At 39.6% G+C, this 20,124-nt stretch overlaps 2 protein-coding genes across 6 annotated transcripts in view; one reads left to right on the top strand and one right to left on the bottom strand.

Annotated features, from left to right (window-relative positions):
* The window catches only part of pudp (pseudouridine 5'-phosphatase), a 193,370-nt gene extending 180,322 nt beyond the window's left edge, over nucleotides 1-13,048 (bottom strand). Inside the window, exon 1 of one of the 3 annotated variants that reach the window (XM_008107174.3) lies at nucleotides 12,826-13,048. In XM_008107174.3, coding sequence (XP_008105381.2) covers nucleotides 12,826-12,922 — 97 coding nt within the window. In that variant the 5' untranslated portion in view covers nucleotides 12,923-13,048. The remainder of the gene's footprint in view (nucleotides 1-12,825) is intronic. The other 2 variants (XM_062975303.1, XM_003218828.4) reach the window with 2 other exon arrangements.
* sts (steroid sulfatase) overlaps nucleotides 12,687-20,124 on the top strand; it is a 130,212-nt gene continuing 122,774 nt past the window's right edge. The window contains exon 1 of one of the 3 annotated variants that reach the window (XM_008107169.3): nucleotides 12,687-12,856. The gene's annotated coding sequence lies outside the window, so the exon portion shown is untranslated. Of the gene's footprint in view, nucleotides 12,857-13,057; nucleotides 13,278-20,124 lie in introns of those variants that run through there. The other 2 variants (XM_062975302.1, XM_062975301.1) reach the window with 2 other exon arrangements.

Below are 20,124 nucleotides of genomic sequence, written 5' to 3'. Positions count from 1 at the left end.
AGATGTGATATGACCCCTGTGCTGTGAGAAGGCAGAGAAAAAGTAGAAACTCCTAGTACAAAAGAAATATTAACATGTAATTTATGGAATTAGATTATTCATGCCATTTTAAAAAGAACAAGAAGAAACCTTTTCAAAACGCACTAAGACGGTATGGGGTGATGCTGGTAAAGTCTTTGTACTTAGCTACACAGATATAATTTTCAGCAAATTCCTTCATTTCTCTTATTTGAGAAATTTTGAAATTAGCACACACATATACACACCAAGAAAGTACAGGTAGTCCCCAATGTACAAACATCTGAAATGATTCATAGTTAAGAATGGGGATGATACAACAGAAAGTGAGAGAAATCCCCGCTAGGAAAGGGAAGAAATATGACAATGCAGTAATGAAGAGGGACATATTCCAGCTGTTTCAAAAGTGTGAGAGTTTATATTCATCCACATACACAGCTGGTAGCTACAGACAGGGCACAGCAATATTGCAGAGAGTGAAAAACTAGAAATAATTCACCCTTGTAACTCTTCTGCTTGCTGGTGTTTGCATTTCCTTGGTATCTTTGGCTGATGCTTTTCTTTGGAAGTCTACATGAAATGCTCAATTGAGGTTTTAAATCACAACAGTATTTAGGAAATGAAGGAAATTTGGGGGGGGCAGAGCTCTTATTATTAGTAGTAGTAGTAATAATATTTATTATTTATATTTATTTATACCCCACTTTATCTCCCCCAAAGGGAGATAAAGTGGGGTATAAAGTGGCTTAACATAAAAATGTTAGCACAGCTTTTAAAATATACAAATATTAAACATAATTAAATATAAACAGTGTTAAAAGATTCACAGTTAAAACTGTTCATGAGAGGGGTTCAATATTTCTGCCCTAGCTTCCATAGCTACAATTCTGACAGCCAGTGTGGTAGAAATATTTAAAAATGCCAATCAGTTTTTAACACGTAAATCTTATCAATGTTTTTATTACTGGGGGGGGGGGGGGAACTAATCTGAGCTTAAACATAGTGTTGTTTATTCATTCAGTCTTTTCCAACTCTTCATGACCTCATGGACCAGTCCACGCCAGAGCTTCCAATTGGCCATCGTCGCCCCCAGCTCCTTCAAGGTCAAGCCAGTCACTTCAAGGATACCATCCATCCATCCATCTTGCCCTTGATCTGCCTCTCTTCCTTTTTCCTTCCATTTTCCCCAGCATCATGATCTTTTCCAAGCATACCTGTCTTCTCATGATGTGGCCAAAATACTTCAACTTTGCCTCTAATATCCTTCCCTCCAGTGAGCAGCCAGGCATTATTTCCTGGAGTATGGACTAGTTGGATCTTCTTGCGGTCCAAAGCACTCTCAGAACTTTTCTCCAACACCACAGTTCAAAACCATCTATCTTCCTTTGCTCAGCCTTCCTTATGGTCCAGCTCTTGTATTCATGGGTTACTACGCAGAATGCCATTGCATTAACTAGGCAGACCTTTGTTGCCAGTGTGATGTCTCTTCACTATTCTATTGAGGTTGGCCATTGCTCTCCTCCCAATTAAACGTCTTCCAATTTCCTGACTGCAGTATGCGTCTGCAGTAATCTTTGCACCTAGAAATACAAGGTCTGTCACTGCCTCCACATTTTCTCCCCCTATTTGCCAGTTATCAATCAGTCTGGTTGCCATAATCATGGTTTTCTTGATGTTTAACTGTAACCCAGCTTTTGCACTTTCTTCTTTCACCTTGGTTATATGGCTCCTCAGCTCACTTTCAGCCATCAAAGTGTTATCATCTACATATCTAACGTTGTTAATGTTTCCTCCAGAAATTTTAACTCCAGCCTTGGATTCATCAAGCCCCACACGTTGCATGATACAAGTTGAATGGATAGGGTGAGAGTATACAGCCCTGCCATACTCCAATCTTGAACCAGTCTGTTGTTCCGTGGTCTGTTCTTACTATTGCTACTTGGTTGTTATACAGATTTCTCAGGAGACAGACAAGGTGACTTGGTATCCCGATATTACCAAGAACTTTCCACAATTTATTATGATCCACACAGTCAAAGGCTTTAGAATAGTCAATAAAACAGAAATAGATGTTTTTCTGAAACTCCCTGCCTTCCTCCATTATCCAGCGGATATTGGCAATTTGTGCGAAGAAGCCTTGGCAGTAAATCAAAATGTAAGAATTAGTAGTAGAAGCAAACAAGTACACTCCAAAATGATAGGATCCACTCTTCCAAAAAGTGTCTTACACATAGTTTAAGATTAGTTTCCCTCCTTTTAATTTGATATTATTTAGAATGTATTTTATTCATGTACTTACTTTCTTTTTAATATTTCAAGGTGGCTTTTTAGCCTTGACTATTGCAGAAGCTATTGGCTACTCTTCACACAGAAGACCAGTACTTTGGTGTGAATGTCCCTTTATTTTACAAAGCAATTGAGGTCATCTGTCAAATCATCAAATGCAAAACATGTTCTTCAACATTCCAAAGTCAAAGGAAAATGAAAACAGGACTACAGTTCCATTGCCATTAAACAGGTGTAATTGCACTATTGCAAAATACTGACACATATTCACTTCAAACATGGTCTGTCTGGCCATGGTTTTCAAATTCTTAAATTCTATAGATCTCACAACCTCAAGCATGTGTTCTCAATGGTTTGCAATCCTTTTGTTTTTTCCATTAGTAACAAATTTTCCTCTTCAAAACATTAAATACTGTTTCCTTTCCAACTAAGCACTTGCCTAGAGAGATTATCAAAGCAAGTGTCTTGCCAAGGCTAAAGTCCTTTGATAACAAAGTCAGAGTGTATGCATGAACTGCTAACATTTCAATATATTTTAGCAACCGGTGGGGGAGGGGGGACTATTCTTAAATAGATTAGCATGTATGATGGGCTGACAAATCAGACAAGAAACAACCCCAGAAGCTACTAATGGAAATTAGACTATTACCTGGCTACACTTTAACAAAATAGGCTAAATAAATGGCTGTTACAATGTTATTTCATTGTAACTAGAATGTAACTAGACTTCCCAACTAGAGTGGGAAGTCCTTTCTTGCTCCCTTTATGTGGGGTTGGACTATAGCTCCCATATACTTACCAAGCAAGGCCAATGGTGAAGGATTATGAGAGTTGAAATCCTATCAAAATCTAATAATTCCTGATCCCCGCTTTGCAGTTAAAAGGAAAGGACAGAGTGTTATTTTGAGATAAAATAAATAGCTTTGAAAATAATACTTATGCATGTTGAGTGAGTATCCCTCCTCTGGAATTCAAAATATTCCAAAATTCCACACTGAACACATGGAGGGCTCAGATAGTGACACCTTTGCTTTCTGAAGGTTCAGTGTATGCAAACTTTTTTAATGCACAAAATGTGTTTAAAATGTTGTGTAAAATTGCCATTAAACTAGGTCTATATATATATATATATGAAATGTAAATTAATTTTGTGTATAGACATCACATTATGTGCATATAGGCAATTACAGATAACCCGCCCTTTTTTTAAAAAAAGAACACTTCTGATTCCAAGTATTCCAAAATATTTCTGGTTTCAATTATTTCAAATAAGGGATACTCAACTGTATTTAATCCAAAGGAGTCACTCAGGGGTGGGTGTGGGGTGGTATTGAGTCAAGGCTAACATTTCACTTCAGTTAGACATAAAGGTAAATGAATATACTTATTTGCAATCATGCATATAATTTACAGAACAGTCCTAAACCGTGGTACTCGATCTGTTCCCCGTTAACTTAAAGAAACTGATAAGGCAATCCACTGCAAGTAAGGGGAAGTGGAAAAACACAATTCTTTAGGTTTGGATCTAATTGGATAAAGAGGCAGATGAATGCAAAATCCGATAGCAAGACCCTACTAGTATTACCCACTGAATACATATGATCACTTTCCAGTCAAAACCTGATTCAGTCTAGTTAGGACTAAAAATTGGTTTTAGATCCATGTATTTACTGAAGTTGAGGGACAAATAATGCTGAACAGAATCAACAAACATAGTGTACATTACAACTCTTGTTTCTGTGGGACCGGTACTAAGAGTTTCACTTATTCACATCCGAAAAAAGTTATCTTGAGGCATTTTCTAGTTCTTCCAACATTATGCTATAACATGTTGCCACCAGAAGTTGCTGATAGAAGCTGCATCTAAAGAATTAATGCAGGTTGATACCACTTGAATTGCCATGGCTCAATGCTATGGAATCATGGGAGAGATCAGTACATTTTGGCAGTGAAGGCTAAAGATCCTATAAAACTACAACTCCCATGATTCCATGCTATTGATCCATGTCAGTTAAAGTGGTGTCAAAGTGTATTAATTCTACAGTGTAGATGCACTCAAGACTCATGTTGGAGGAACTAGAAATGCTTAGAGGTTAGTCGTTTTCTAGGTCATCTAGTGAGATTCTATTGTTTGCTTCCACTGAAAGTCATTCAGTTCATTATTACTGTAGTTTCATGTTTCCATGGGATGTACAATAATATATTCACCCACAGTTGTGTCACTGCCTGCTGTTGCTATCAGTGGGAAACTGACACTATGCTAAATTCCATATGTACTTTAAAAACTCTGCAGATTAGACACGGGATTGAAAATTACAATGAAGAATGTCCCAAAATGTTTAGCTTTTCATTCACATAACCATTTTGTAGTAGAGAGGTTGTGATTGTTTGTAACACACCTTCAAAAATGCTATTTATGTGACCATGTTTCCATTTTTCCAAACTTGCAGCATCAGTTCTAGAGATTAAAATGTCTGGGCAGAGCAGAAATTCCACAGACCCCAAAAGCTGGCAATAAAGATACATCGGCAAGCTGCTGAATGTTACAGCATTTTCTTGGGATTTCACTGTTATCCATATAACTCACAGAATGAAAGTGAATATACTTATATGTTATAAAAGTTTAATTGTACAAGAGCTTAGCAAATTCCCTCCTCTATGATAAAACCAACAGTTGTAAAAAAATAATCTGCTACTTGTGCTCTAGCTATGTTTTAAGAAATAAATGTTCACCTTCCTTTCTCTGTTCTATTAGTATGATTGCTCACACACAAAACCAGCTCCTTGTCTTATAAACGATTCAGCAATACATCAAAAATTTAACATTATTCCTATTCTCCTGGGGTTCTGCTACAGAGTGAAATATGCTCCACTTTTAAGATGCCTAACTAAACCTTATTGCATATGTATCATAGAAATCAAACGTTAAACAGAATTTTAGGGCAGCATCTCAGGTAGACTTGTACTACAATTAAGAAACTATTCAGGTTTCCTGTAAAATCAGTCACTGTTATAAAGAAAATTGGGGGGAAGAAGGGCTTGGGTTGAGGGAGTACAATATGCTGTGTTTTCTCAACTTTGAACAATCTGTTAAAAATAACATTTCTGTCATTCTCACTACAAAGATTACTCAATCTACTAAAAGAAGACAACACCCATTTTTAAAAAGTAAAAGATTGCTCATACAACCAGCATTAACTCTGTTCATTTGAAGGAAGAGGGCTGTTGTCAGGGAAGTCAAGACTAATAGACCAATGTCTCTCAGTTCTCTGCTCACTCATTCTCTCTTACACACAACAACATTATTTCTTGTGATTGCAATGTAGGCCATTTCTCAAAACTACTTCAAAAGAAAAAAGTGTTCTGGTTTTTCCTTTACCAGATAATCCTTGTGATTGCACAGTGATAGAAATCAGAAGAATTATCAAGAAAGATTTAAAATGAGATCATACAATGAATCACATTAAACGTTGACAATTCAAGTAAAACGCTTTCAAGAAAAACTGAAAAAGAACAGATTAGAAGGTGATTTCAAAACACACAAAAGAGAATGCTGACAAGGCACAGAGACCATAAATAGGACACTTTTGAACAAAATATGGAGAAAATGCTACAATGGAATTGAGCTGAGCTCATGAAAGTTAAGGGTAGAAAGACAATACCATGTCAGGCTATGAGAATCTGAAGAGAACATACTACATTATAGTTAAATCAGTGGTCTACAAATTTAGTACACAAGATGAAAAAGGTTGTCGTTAAATGTCATCAAGTCAACTCTATAGTGACCCATGAGAAGTCCTAGCCATCCTGTCTTACAAACACAGGGTATCCTGAGTCTATCCAACGGTAATCTGGTCTTCCATTTCTCTTGCTGCCTTCTCCTCAAGAAGCATTACTGCTTTTTCTCAATATATGTGCAAATGATAGCAATATCAACAAGGTAAGGAGGGTTTATAGGCTTGATTTGCTCTAAGAGCCACTTATTTGTCTACTGAGCAATCTATGGTATTTGCACAACTCTTCTTCAGCATCATACTTCAAATGAGCCTATTTTCTTCCCATCAAATTTCTTGATAAGATGGAACAGGCATGGGCAAGCTTCGTCCCTTCGTCCCTTCGTTTTGGACTTCAACTCCCACAATTCCTAACAGCCTCAGACCCCTTCCTTTCCCCCTTCAGCCGAAGCAGCTGAGGAGGGAAAGGAAGGGCCCTGAGGCTGTTAGGAATTGTGGGAGTTGAAGCCTAAAACACCTGGAGGGATGAAGTTTGCCCATGCCTGAGATAGAACAAGCCATACTATAGAGTTAATAACTAACATAGGAAATGTTTAAATATTTGGGGAAATGTCATATTAAAGAGAGAGCAAGCTATCAAGATCTGGAAAAAAAGCAGTCAACATTAGGAAGAATATCCTGATAGTAAGAGATGTTTGACAGTGGAATATGCTGCCTCAGAGTGTGGTGATGTCTCCTTCCCTGGGAGTTTTAAAGCAGAGGTTGAATGGCTATCTGTCGGTGGTTCTTTGATTGTGTGTTTCTGCACAGCAGGCACTTGGACTGGATGGCCCTTGTTGCCTCCTTTAATTCTATGATTCTACAGCATGCAATCTGTTTTCGAATAACTTGCAGAGGGTGACCTGCAGGGTATATTTATTCAGATTTGTATTAGAAATACACAATTTGCAAACATGCAATAACTATCTGAAAATGGAAACCAATTCATATTTGAATGCATAAGAAGTGTCAGAAGCATCTTTAAAATGCCAAAGCACTACAGAGTAAATGGCAGTCTAAAATCTTTTTGATTGTTGTCGAAGGCAACACTATTTCAGAAATATGTTTCTTTGCAGCATATAATAGCACCCTATAAATAGGAGAAGAATCTATTTATGGAAGGCATAAAGCTGTAACTCCATTCTGGAACAGAAACATGAATATAATCATTGCTTTAATGCAGGATTCTTAACAGCATATTAAAAATACAACAATTACAAAAAGCTGTAAGCAAAAGAGCTATATAAAATCACTAGAAAACAAACTATCTTCTACATTATCAGATTCGCATTACACAAAATGTTTCCATAATTCGTGACATGCCAAATTGAATATAGCCCACTAGCTAATACTGCAGCTTGCCTGCCAAAAATTGACTACCTCTGCTTCCGCATTCCCAGATGTTAAACTGAGGTAGTTTGTGAAACTTGGCTAAGGAAAGGGATTTTTGTTCACACTTGCCTGAGGTATAAATAACATTTATAGGTGAATTCTGTGATAATAATGCAACATTCTATGTGACTTTGCTAAAGTAGCTTTTGATGGGCAATTTTAAAGAAGAGAAAGTACACTTATGACAGACATATCTGTTGCAAATGCATATTATTTCAACAAATTAACAGGAAGCGATGTAAGAGCTATATCTGAAAACTGTAAGACTTCCCTGATGCAATCTGCAAGTCTTCTACAGGCACAGTAAACATAAAAAGGAAGTCTTATTTTAACATGTTGACAAATATTTATAATGAAAAGATACAACTTATCCCAGTACATGCTGATTTATTTCAGTAAATGTTTGATTTTTTTTATACCTATATATTGAGGGTCACATAAAAATTTCTCGGGAAGAAAGCGGTAATGAGTGGAAAATGTTTAAGAAACCCTGCAATCGACAAGTCTTTGGAAATCTGTTAAATTAATTAAGATGTCCTTAGGGACAAGCATAGATACATTTGTGTTATTCAGTCAGTAACCTGATTCAGAGCACCCCAAGTGGGGACAGTGGTTGTGGGTAGCTCCCGCACAGCTGAATTACACAGTTCAGTTAGGAGCACAACCTCAGGTGTGTTACTGTAGGCATCTTACTCATTTCACCTGAATCAAACTCCCAAGTAATCTCTCAACATCATCAGATGGGAGTGTGTAGTCTTTCAGAGCATGCTGCAGAACTACTCTACTACTCCAAGCATCACAAGATCTTAACTTTCCAAGCATTTACTCCCCATTAGCTAAACTAAGGTCTGTTCCACACAGCTGAATAAAATCCCACATTTTCTGCTTCAAACTAGAATATATGGAAGTGTGGACTCAGATATCCCAGTTCAAAGCGGATATCTTGGGATTTTCTGCCTTGATATTCTGGGTTTTATGGCTGTGGGGAAGGGCCCTGAGGCTCCTTGTATGCTGCCACATAAAATCCAGATTATCTGCTTTCAAAGTGCACCATTCACATTTATGCCTTAAAGGGTATGCAGCAATACTCTGGAAAGTCACTTTTAAGAACTACAATCCTCAGAATAGCAGACATACCTTTCCCAGTTCTGATCTGCAGCATCAATCTATGAATAGTGACTACTACAAATAGAATCCCTAATCTTCTGATGGAGCACAACTTTCTTGCCTCAAGCCTTGTTTTGCAAGTCTGTGCCTGTGCAATGTATACTATAGTGTATGTAATAAATAGTAGATTCTCAGATAACTGAGGATTGGCAAATGCTGGTTAAACAGTTTCTAATGTACAGTTTTACTGTACATTAGAAATAAAGCTTTGTGAAAGCAGTAAGCAATTTTCAGGGTTTTTTTTCCTGCCACTTGCTTGAGAGTTCCAGTTGCTCGAGTTCTGCATAACTGAGGGTCCTTCCACACAGTCTTATAGCCCAGAATATCTGCTTTGACCTGCATTATCTGAGTCCACACTGCAAAATAACCCAGTTCAAAGCAGATAGTGTGGGATTTTACACAGCCATATAACTCAGAATATCACGTCAAATAATCCACAACATCTGCTTTGAACTGGGTTATCTGAGTCTACACTGGCAAGTCATCCAGTTCAATGTGGATTTTATACGGAAGGGGGTTTGAGGCTGGATCTACACTGCCCTATTTCCCAGGATCTGATCTGAAAGTATCTGTTTATTCCAGATTATCTGGCAGTGCAAGCTCATATAATCCACTTCAAAGCAGATAATCTGGGAACAGTTCCTAGGATATAGGGCAGTGTTGATCCAGTTTGAGAGTCTCCTGTATTCTGCATCTCTCTATGTAATACATAAGGTCAAGATAAAGGTTTCCCTTGAAGTCGTGACCGACTCTGAGGGTTGGTGCTCATCTCCATTTCTAAGCCGAAGAGCCGGCGTTGTCCATAGACATCTCCAAGGTCATGTGGCCAGCATGACTGCATGGCGCGCCGTTACCTTCCCACCGGAGTGGTACCTATTAATCTACTCACATTTGCATGTTTTTGAACTGCTAGGTTGGCAGGAGCTGGGGCTAACAGCGGGCGCTCATTCCACTCCCGGGATTTGAACCTGGGACCTTTTGGTTTGCAAGTTCAGCAGCTCAGCGCTTAAACGCACTGTGCCACCAGTAATGTAATACATATAACTCAATTATTCTATGATTGTAAAGCAATGCTTTACATATTAAGAGCTTTATATATGCTGATGACCTTGGGCTAACAACACAAACAAAAGACTTTGAAACAGCTGAAAAACAATTTACTAATGCTCTGAAAGATCTCTCCAGCTACTACAAAGATAAGCACCTGAAGCCTAACCCAAGAGCTCTAATACTGTTCCCATCATAAATATCTCAGCGTCACTGTAGGTCAAACACTGATCTTTAGGAAACACTGTGTGAACAAGCACAAAGTAGCTGCACACAATAATATCCTGCGGAAACTTACTGGTAGCACATGGGGAGCAGACCCAAAATTAATAAGAACATCAGTCCTGGCTTTGTCTTACTCAACTGCTGAGTATACCTGCCCCATTTGGCACAAGCCTGCCCACAAGAAGCAGGTGAATATAGCACTGAACAAAACATGTAGAATAACCACAGGATGTCTCAAACATACACCTGTTGATAGACTCGATAAACTAGCTGGCATTGCCCCCCCCCCCCCCCGATGTGCGACAGAAAGGTGCTGCCAATTGCAAAAGAAATAAGGTTGAACACTGTGAAAGCCACCCACTATATAACTATCAGCCTCCTCTCAGTAGACTTAAATCAAGGAAAAATTTCATGAGAACCACTGCTCCTCTTAATGTTCCTCCAAAAACACCAAGACTATCCCTCTGGGCAGGAAATTCAGGCAATCCCAACTGGATGCCCCCCCCCCAAAAAAAAAAAATAAGGGTCTTCCTCCTGGGCCAAACCAAGAATGGGCAACTTGGAATTCCCTGAACAGACTCAGAAGTGGTGTCGGGAGATCAAAAGACAACCTGGCAAAATGGCACTACCTAGAGGAATCCTCCACCTTGTGCGACTGTGGAGCAAAACAAACAACTCAGCATCTGTATGCTTGCCCACAATGCCCTGCCTCATGCACAGCGGAATAATTGTTTAAAGCTACAGACAACGTGGTCGCTGTTGCCCGTTTTGGGCCTAAACTTATTTAGCCACTTTTGTTACCTCTATTTTATCAGTTTTATACTTATTTATGCAATACTTTTGACAGGAAATAAATTCTATGATTTTATACTATGTAGTTTGTGTACCACATACAGATGTCTACATCAGTATACAGTGGCCCTCAATATCCACTGGGATTTGGTTCCAGGACCCCAGAGGATACCTAATGGCTTATTAAAATTATTAAATTAGGGGGGGGGGGGGATTTTTTAAAAAAATGTTCTAGCTGTGGATACAGGATCTGTGGATACAGAGCACCAACTGCATTTCAAAACTGGCCAAGAACAGGGTGCATCTGCACTGTGGAATTAAAACAGGTTTGACTCCACTTCAACTGCAGTGGCATAATGCATCTGGATTTTATATGGCAGTGTAAAGTAAAGGTAAAGGTTTTCCCCTGACATTAAGTCTAGTCATGTCCAATTCTGGGGATTTGTGCTCTTCTCTACTTCTAAGATGAAGAGCCAGCATTGTCCGTAGATACCTTCAAGGTCATGTGGCCAGCATGAGTGCATAGAGTTCCATTACCTTCCCGCTGGAGTGGTACCTATTGAGCTACAGTGTTCCCTCACTACTTTGAGGCTCACTTTTCATGGATTTTCTGTTTCGCGGTTTTTCAATAAACACTAAAAGACTATTATAAATCATAAAACATTACAATTTACAGCCTAAGAAAGGGAGGAAGGAGAAGCCAAAGGGAGAGAAAAGGAGCCTAAGCGGCAACGAGAGGAGGAGGAGGCAATTTATCAATACACGATTGGTTGATAAAGACTTAAAATAGTGTATAACTACTAAAATAATGAGCCCCGGTGGCGAAGTGTGTTAAAGCACTGAGCTGGAGACCGAAAGGTCCCAGGTTCAAACCCTGGGAGCGGCGGGAGCGGCCGCTGTTAGCTCCAGTTTCTGCCAACCTAGCAGTTCGAAAACGTGCCAATGTGAGTAGATCAATAGGTACCACTCCGGCGGGAAGGTAACGGCGCTCCATGCAGTCATGCCAGCCACATGACCTTGGAGGTGTCTACGGACAACGCCGGCTCTTCGGCTTAGAAATAGAGATGAGCACCAACCCCCAGTCAGACATGACTGGACTTAACGTCAGGGGAAAACCTTTACCTTACTAAAATAATGTATAAATATTAAAATAAATATAGTGTCCCTACTTCACGAATTTTCACTTATTGTGGGTGGTCCTGGAACCTAACCCCAGCGATAAGTGAGGGAATACTGTACTCACATTTGCTTATTTTTGAACCACTATTGTAGATTGGCAGAAGCTGGGGCTAACAGCAGGAGCTCACCCCTGCTCCTCAGATTCAAACCTCTTGGTCAGCAAGTTCAGCAGTTTAACCCACTGCACCACTGGGGGCTCCATATGGTAGTGTAGAAGGGGCCTATGTCACATAAGGCTAAAGACTTTGTCAAACTAAAGCTCTCATGATTCCACAGCAATGACACATGGCAGATCAAGTGGTGTCAAACTACATGAATTCTACGGTATAGATGCACCCTGGGAGGCCTTTGATTCAGGGCCCTTAAGGCCACACAGCCCAGAATATCAAGGCAGAAAAACCCACCATATCTGCTTTGAACTGGGTTTTCTTGAGTCCACACTCAGATCATGTGGGATTTTCTGCCTTGATATTCTGGGATATAGGGCTGTGAGGAAGGGCCCTCGGACCCCATCTACACTGCCATACAAAATACAGATTCTATGTTTTGAACTGGATTAAATGGCAGTGTAGACTCATAAAATCCACTGCGATGGAATCTTGGGAGTTGTAGTTTGGTGGGGCACTGGCACCCTTGGACCTTGTGAAAATGCAGATCCCACGATTCCATGAACCGCGGCAACTGAAGTGGTGTCAAACTGGGTTAATTCTAAAGTGCAGATGCAACCTAGGCGCTCAAAGAAAAAGAGGCATGTTTTTCCCACCCTGCTTCCTCCTCCTCTCTCCCTCTCTCCCCCCACCCAGAGAGGACACGTGTGCGTGGTGTTTGCATTTTTTGGAAGACGCGTGTGACGCCTCTTAGCTGGGAGGCGCGGAGGGGCCGACCCACGCGCGCTGACCCGGCCAGGAGGAAGGAGACCAGACCACGGCGGCGCCTTGCTACACACCCAGCAGGAGCCCGTCCATATCGAAGAGGAGGTGAGTGACGGGTTGCAGCGGCCTCGGGGAAGCAGAGGAGGAGGAGGAGGCGGACTCCGCAGCCATAGCGCAGCAACAGCGACCTCCCGCAAGCAGAGGAGTAGCCTTTGGCGCCTCAGGGAAGCCTTGAGTCGTGTGCGCCTGCGCACTGCCGCTTCTGTGCCTCTCCTTCGATGGCGGCGGCGGTTTTTTTTTTGTTTTTGTTTTTTTTTGGTTTGTATCTTCCTCCGCGCATGCGCTTTGGGTAGCTTTATTTCCCTAACATAAGGGAGGCATTGAGTGTATTGCTCGCTCTGAAAGGCGCAGAGCAAGGTTTAGCGATTAGAATGAGGGATGTATTTCAGATCCTCGACTGCGCATGTGCAGAAATTGGACCTTGCTTTTAGCATTCCGCTCCTTGCCCAAGGGAAGGGAAAGGAAGGTAAAGGCGCCTTGCAAAGATCTTGAGACTTATAAATACAGTAGAGTCTCGCTTATCCAACGTAAACGGGCCGGCAGAACGTTGAATAAGCGAATATGTTGGGTATTAAGGAGAGATTAAGGAAAAGCCAATTAAACATCAAATTAGGTTATGATTTTACAAATTAAGCACCAAAACATCATGTTATATAACAAATTTGACAGAAAAACTAGTTCAATACATAGTAATGCTGTGTAGTAATTACTGTATTTACGAATTTAGCACCATGATATATTGAAAACATTGACTACAAAAATGCGTTGGATAATTCAGAACGTTGGATAAGTGAGACTCTATTGTAATGTTATAAAGGAGGAGAATGCGTCATTCCTCTTCCAAGTCACATGGGGCCCTTCCACACAGCTATATAACCCAGAATATCAAGGCAGGAAATCCCACAATATCTGCTTTGAGCTAGGATATATGGCAGTATGGACTCAGATAACCTCACATAGTTCAAAGCAGATATTGTGAGATTTTCTGCCTTGATATTCTGGGTTATATAGCTGTGTGGAAGGGCCCACGGAGTAGCCCTTATCTGAAATGTTTGAAATCAGAGGTATTCTGGATTGTATTTATTATATTTATTTATTTATATGTTATATTTTGATTTGAATGAAATATTTCTTTATATGCATATATGTACCTCAATGAGGTGTCTTGGAAATGGGACCCTAGTCTAAACCCAAGATTCATTTATGCTTCATATACACTTTATGCCTGTACCTACCCTGAAGATAACTTTTATATATAATAATAATAATAATAATAATAATAATAATGCTGCGTTGTCGAAGCTTTTCATGGCCGGAATCACTGGGTTGCTGTGAGTCTTCCAGGCTGTATGGCTATGTTCCAGAAGCATTCTCTCCTGAAGTTTCATTCACATCCATGGCAGGCATCCTCAGAGGTTGTGAGGTTTGTTGGAAACTATGGGCCCTTCCACACAGCCCTATTTCCCAAAATATCAAGGCAGAAAATCCCAGAATATCTGCATTGAACTGGGTTGAGTCCACATTCAGATAATGTGGGATTTTCTTCCTTGATATTCTGGGATATAGGGCTGTCTGAAGGGCCCTAAACAAGTGGGGTTTATTTTATCTGGAAGGTTCAGGGTGGGAGAAAGAACTCTTGTCTGTTTGAGGCAAGTGTGAATGATCACTTTGCAAACAATCGCCTTGATTAGCATTTAATGAACTTGCAGATTCAAAGCCTGGCTGCTTCCTGCCTGAGGGAATCACTTGTTGGGAGGTATTAGCTGTCCCTGATTGTTTCATGTCTGGAGATGGTGGTTGGACCACTTTTAACAGTCAGCCATAGCAGAGCACCTGATGACACCATGTCAGACTACACAGAGAAGCCACTGAAATCCATAAGCATGTAGACAGTTTCAACAAGGAAGGAGGAAACCATGAAAATGAACACAATCTGGCTGCCAGTATTTAAAAACTCTAAAATCAGGACAGTAAATAAAGAACAACACTCAGAAAACAGAAGAATTCAAGACAGGAAATAATCAGGGCCAGCTAACACCTCCCAACAAAGGATTTCCACAGGCAGAAAGCAGTCAGGCTTTGAATCTGCAAGGCCATTAAAAACTTATTAAAGTGATCAGTTTCAACATTCACACTTGCCAGAAACACAAGAATTCTTTCTCCCACTTGGGACATTATTCCACAGATATATAAACCCCACTTGCCTAATTTCTAACAGATCTCACAACTCAGACAATGCCTGCCATAGATGTGGGCACAACGTTAGGAGAGAATGCTTCTGGAACATGAGCAGCCCAATAATAATAATGATTTTGGGCATAACAAAATAAGGTTTTATGAACTATTGCCAACTTCCTCACAAAGCCTATAGCAGTGTAAAATGGTTAGCTTTAAAGGTGTTTAAAGATTTTTTTCCTCCTTCCCATGTTATGGTGAAAATCTCTATTTCCTGAAGGTAAAAAATTAATAATAATAATACCAAGAAAATGAAAATTTGATTTTTAAAAACCTTAAGAAAAGGGAAAGGAGCATGGAATACAGTATCTCTTTTTTATTTTTAAAGTGTGTGTCTTATTCCTAGATGAAACAGCCCATTGGGAGACATTACAACGAACCAGAAGACTATGGAAATCTATACAATACAAAGAAGAGGAATAAATAAAATCAGGGAATTTCCTCAAGAAGCTAAAATGATCATTTGAGGTGTTTGCATTTTAGAAATATTATGAAACATTATTTTTATTAACTTTATTTAAACCCTGCCTTTCTCCCTGCGGGGATTCAAGGCCGCTAACAATCATATTGCACAACTTAATAAAAAAATTAAATAAGACAAATACATTTTTTTAAAAGAACAAATATTTGTGAGTGGATATAAAGTTTAAAAACAGTTAAAATGGAATTTGAAACCATTTTAACTACCATGGCTCAGTGCTATGGAATCATGGGAGCTGTAGTTTGCTGAAGCACTGTTACTCTTTGGCCCCTTCTACACTGCCATATAATACAAATTGTCCAATCAGATAATCCATGTTATCTACTTTGAATTAGATTATCTGAGTCTACACTGCCATGTAATCTAGTTCAAAGCAGATAATCTGGAACTTATATGGCAGTGTAGAAGACGCCTATGTCACAGAAGGCTAAAGACCTTGTCAAACTTAAGCTCTTATGATTCCATAGCAATGACCCATGGCAGTTAAAATGGTTTCAAACTCTATTAATTCTACAGTACAGATAAATAATAATAATAGTACTTTATTTTTAATCCACCCTCTCTCCCCAAAGGGACTCGTGGTGGCTTCCATAGTAAAAAATGACAAATATTCAGTGTCAATACAAAACATAATACAGTGTTCCCTCACTACTTCGCAGTTCACTTTTCGCGGATTCGCTATTTTGCAGTTTTTCAATAAACTCTAAAAGACTATTCTAAATCCTAAAAAATTACAATGTACAGCCTAAGGAAGGGAGGAAGGAGAAGCCAAAGGGAGAGAAAAGGAGCCCAAGCGGCAACAGGAGGCAGAGAAGGCGATTTATCAACACACGGTTGGTTGATAAAGACTTAAAATAGTGTAGGTAAAAAAGGTAAAGGTTTTCCCCTGACGTTAAGTCCAGTCATGACCTGGAACCTAACCCCAGTGAAAAGTGAGGGAACACCGTAGACAATTTACAGACCACTAAATGTAGATCAATCAAAAGTATCATATAAAACATAAAACTTCTCATAAAGCATATATGCATCCTGGGAGGCCTTTTATTCAGACCCCATCTTGGTAAAGGTAAAGGTTTCCCCCTGACATTAAGTCTAGTCGTGTCCGACTCTGGGGGTTGGTGCTCATCTCCGTTTCTAAGCCGAAGAGCCAGCATTGTCCGTAGACACCTCCAAGGTCATGTGACCGACATGACTGCATGGAGCGTCGTTACCTTCCCGCCGGAGTGGTACCTATTGAGCTATGTTTTTGCACTGCTCGATTGGCAGAAGCTGGGGCTAACAGCGGGAGCTCACCCTGCTCCCTGGATTCGAACCACCGACATTTTGCAGCACAGCAGTTTAATTGCTGCGCCACCGGGGCTGCATTTACACTGCTTTATAAAATACAGATTATATGTTTTGAACTGGATTATATGGCAGTGTAGACTCATATAATCAGTTCAAAGCAGATAATCTGGATTATCTGCTTTAGTGATCTGGATTGTATGACAGTGTAGATCCAGCCTCAAAAGGTTGCCACAAATTGCAGCCAACTTGATGGCAATTAACAGCAATAACTACTCACTTCCCTCCTGCAGTAAGGGAAATGAGTTTAAACATTTCTGTCCTCTTCTGAAAGAATGGTATTTGTAAGACAAACAAAAAAAAATTCATAGCAAACTTGCCATTGCTTTGATCAGGGTTGTGGCTTCTCCGAAAAAAAAGGAATAGGTGACATTAAATTGGTTTCCATTAACTGAGACTGACAAGTTTGGCTGTGTGGGGCTTTATTCCCCAGAAGGCATTAGATAATTAAATTAATGGGACTTCACAGTGTTTGGTGCTACTTAATTTCGCAGAGGGACAGCTGTCCTGAAAGAAGGTCTTGGCAGACAGAGGCAACTGCCCAGCAAATGAGTCCCAGGCCTGGAGATTAGTTCCAGAGCAGATACATTTCTACTCCCATATGACCCAGTGAAACCATCATTTAGCTTTCATTGCAACAATAAAAAGTGCTAGATAATGTGATACAAATGCAGCAAAAGTTTCCTTGGGATATAATGAGCCATGACTTCTTTGAATAACAGTTGCAGGAACATTCTCTGTAGACAGAAAAGTTGAGAAACACCTAATGATGCTATAGCTAATGAGGCGTACCTCTCTACCTGTTGTGTGTTCAGAGAGATGGATGGGCATGGGCTACAGAAACACAACCCGGTACTTAGTCTCTAGTGGCAGATCCCATAAATATATATATATATGTGAAACGGGAATAAAAAATTAAGAATTTTCATTCTCTGTACTACATCCTACATTTAGCAAAGCATAAAATGCAGTATCGATTCAATGAGAACAAATTACTGAAATACAGTAAAGTCTCACTTATCCAAGCTTCACTTATCCAATGTTCTGTATTATCCAACGCAGTTTGCCTTTTAACAGTCATTGTTTTTGCAGTAAATGTTGCAATGTTTTGGTGCTAAATTCGTAAATACAGTAATTACTACATAGCATCTTCTATCTATATATATCAAAGAGTGATGGAATCCTGGCACCGAGCAAAACAACAAACCTAAACACCCCCCAACCTTGAAATTTCACAACACAATCCATCATCCACGCCTCGAGGTTGAAATCACAAAATATCACGTCACGAACCTCCACAGGGCCTAAAAACCCCCAAAAACTGGAGCTATTCAGTGCAATTCCAATGGGCCACAGCAACATGTGGCAGGGCACAGCTAGTTACTGTATATTGAACTGCTTTTTCTGTCAATTTCTTTTAAAACATGATGTTTTGGTGCTTAATTTGTAAAATCATAATGTAATTTTATGTTTAATAGGCTTTTTTCTTAATCCCTCCGTATTATCCAATATTTTTGTTTATCCAATGTTCTGCTGGCCCGTTTATGTTGGATAAGTGAGACTCTACTGTATGTGGAACTTGTTAGTTATGTTAAGTCCCACTAATTTCAATGGACTTGGAGGATAATGTTTCATTTAGCTCCTAATGGGAGGACTGATACTGTACGTTTTTACTTTGAAATTTATTTACTTGGAAATAAATTCTGTTATGCACACAGGACAACAGTCATGCTTGTTTTTTTAAAGAGCCTATTTTAAAACTAAGAAGGAAAGATGAGCTATCTAGATAACAACTATTTAAGAATGTTGTCAAAGGAAATGATTATATCAGAGAATAGGGAGTGGGAGAAGTGGTCAAAACCATAAAATAAAGCAATCCAAATACTTGACTGAAGTGAAAGTGTTGCTGTGTACCCCTGTGCATCGTTATTCATTGCTGACCTAAATCCTGTTGTTAGTCTTGAGTAGAGTAGACCAAGCAAATCAATGGGATTTAATTACCTGTTGACTTGCCATTCAAAATTGACTGAATAGATCTACTCTAATTGACACTAACCAGAAGGATGCGAGCTGTGTTGTGTAATGTATTGGGATTTCAGAGCTAATGTACATTCCAAAACTTCTAAGACTATAAACACAAATGACTTTTTGGGTATAACCACAATAATTTCCAATGATCGGGGCATCTGGGAACTACAGTAGAGTCTCACTTATCCAACATAAACGGGCCGGCAGAATGTTGGATAAGCGAATATGTTGGATAATAAGGAGGCATTAAGGAAAAGCCTATTAAACATCAAATTAGGTTATGATTTTACAAATGAAGCACCAAAACATCATGTTAGACAACAAATTTGGCAGAAAAGGTAGTTCAATATGCAGTAATGCTATGTAGTAACTACTGTATTTATGAATTTAGCATCAAAATATCACGATATATTGAAAATATTGACTACAAAAGTGTGTTGGATAATCCAGAACGTTGGATAAGCGAGTGTTGGATAAGTGAGACTCTACTGTATCAGGAGAAAACCTTTGAGGCCAGTGACAATATTCACCAAAGATCTAAAAATGGGCCTTAGGAAAGTACAAATTAGATGTTCATGGAGTTTCTTCATAATCAGAGTCACATATCTTTTATATAGAATGTTGTTGTTTATTTGTTCAGTCACTTCCGACTCTTCGTGACCTCATGGACCAGCTCATGCCAGAGCTCTCTATCTGCTATCGCCACCCCCAGTTCCTTCAAGGTCAAGCCAGTCACTTCAAGGATACCATCCATCCATCTTGTGCTTGGCTGGCCCCTCTTCCTTTTCCCTTCCATTTTCCCCAGCATCATTATCTTCTCCAAGCTTTCCTGTCTTCTCATTATGTGGCCAAAGTACTTCATCTTTGCCTCTAATATTCTTCCCTCCAATGGGAATTATTTCCTGAACTATGGACTGGTTTGATCTTCTTGTGGTCCATGGCACTCTCAGAATTTTCCTCCAACAGTTCAAAAGCATCTATCTTCCTTTGCTCAGCCTTCGTTATGGTCCAGCTCTCGCATCCATAGGTCACTAATTTTGTATACACCAGATTTCATCTGATCGTGGAAACTGTGCAAAGTTAGCTTTGGTTAGTACTTAAATGGGGGACTGCCAATGAACACCAGGTACTGCATACCGTATTCCAAAGGAAGAAACTGGGAGACCCACCTTGAGTATTTCTCACCTAAGAAAATCCTGTGAAATTCATGGGGCTGTCATAAGCC

The sequence above is a fragment of the Anolis carolinensis genome, chromosome 3, assembly GCF_035594765.1.
Source record: "Anolis carolinensis isolate JA03-04 chromosome 3, rAnoCar3.1.pri, whole genome shotgun sequence".
NCBI lineage: Eukaryota > Metazoa > Chordata > Lepidosauria > Squamata > Dactyloidae > Anolis > Anolis carolinensis.
The sequence above is the reverse complement of the archived record's forward strand: the minus strand, read 5'-3'. Positions and strand labels throughout refer to the sequence as shown.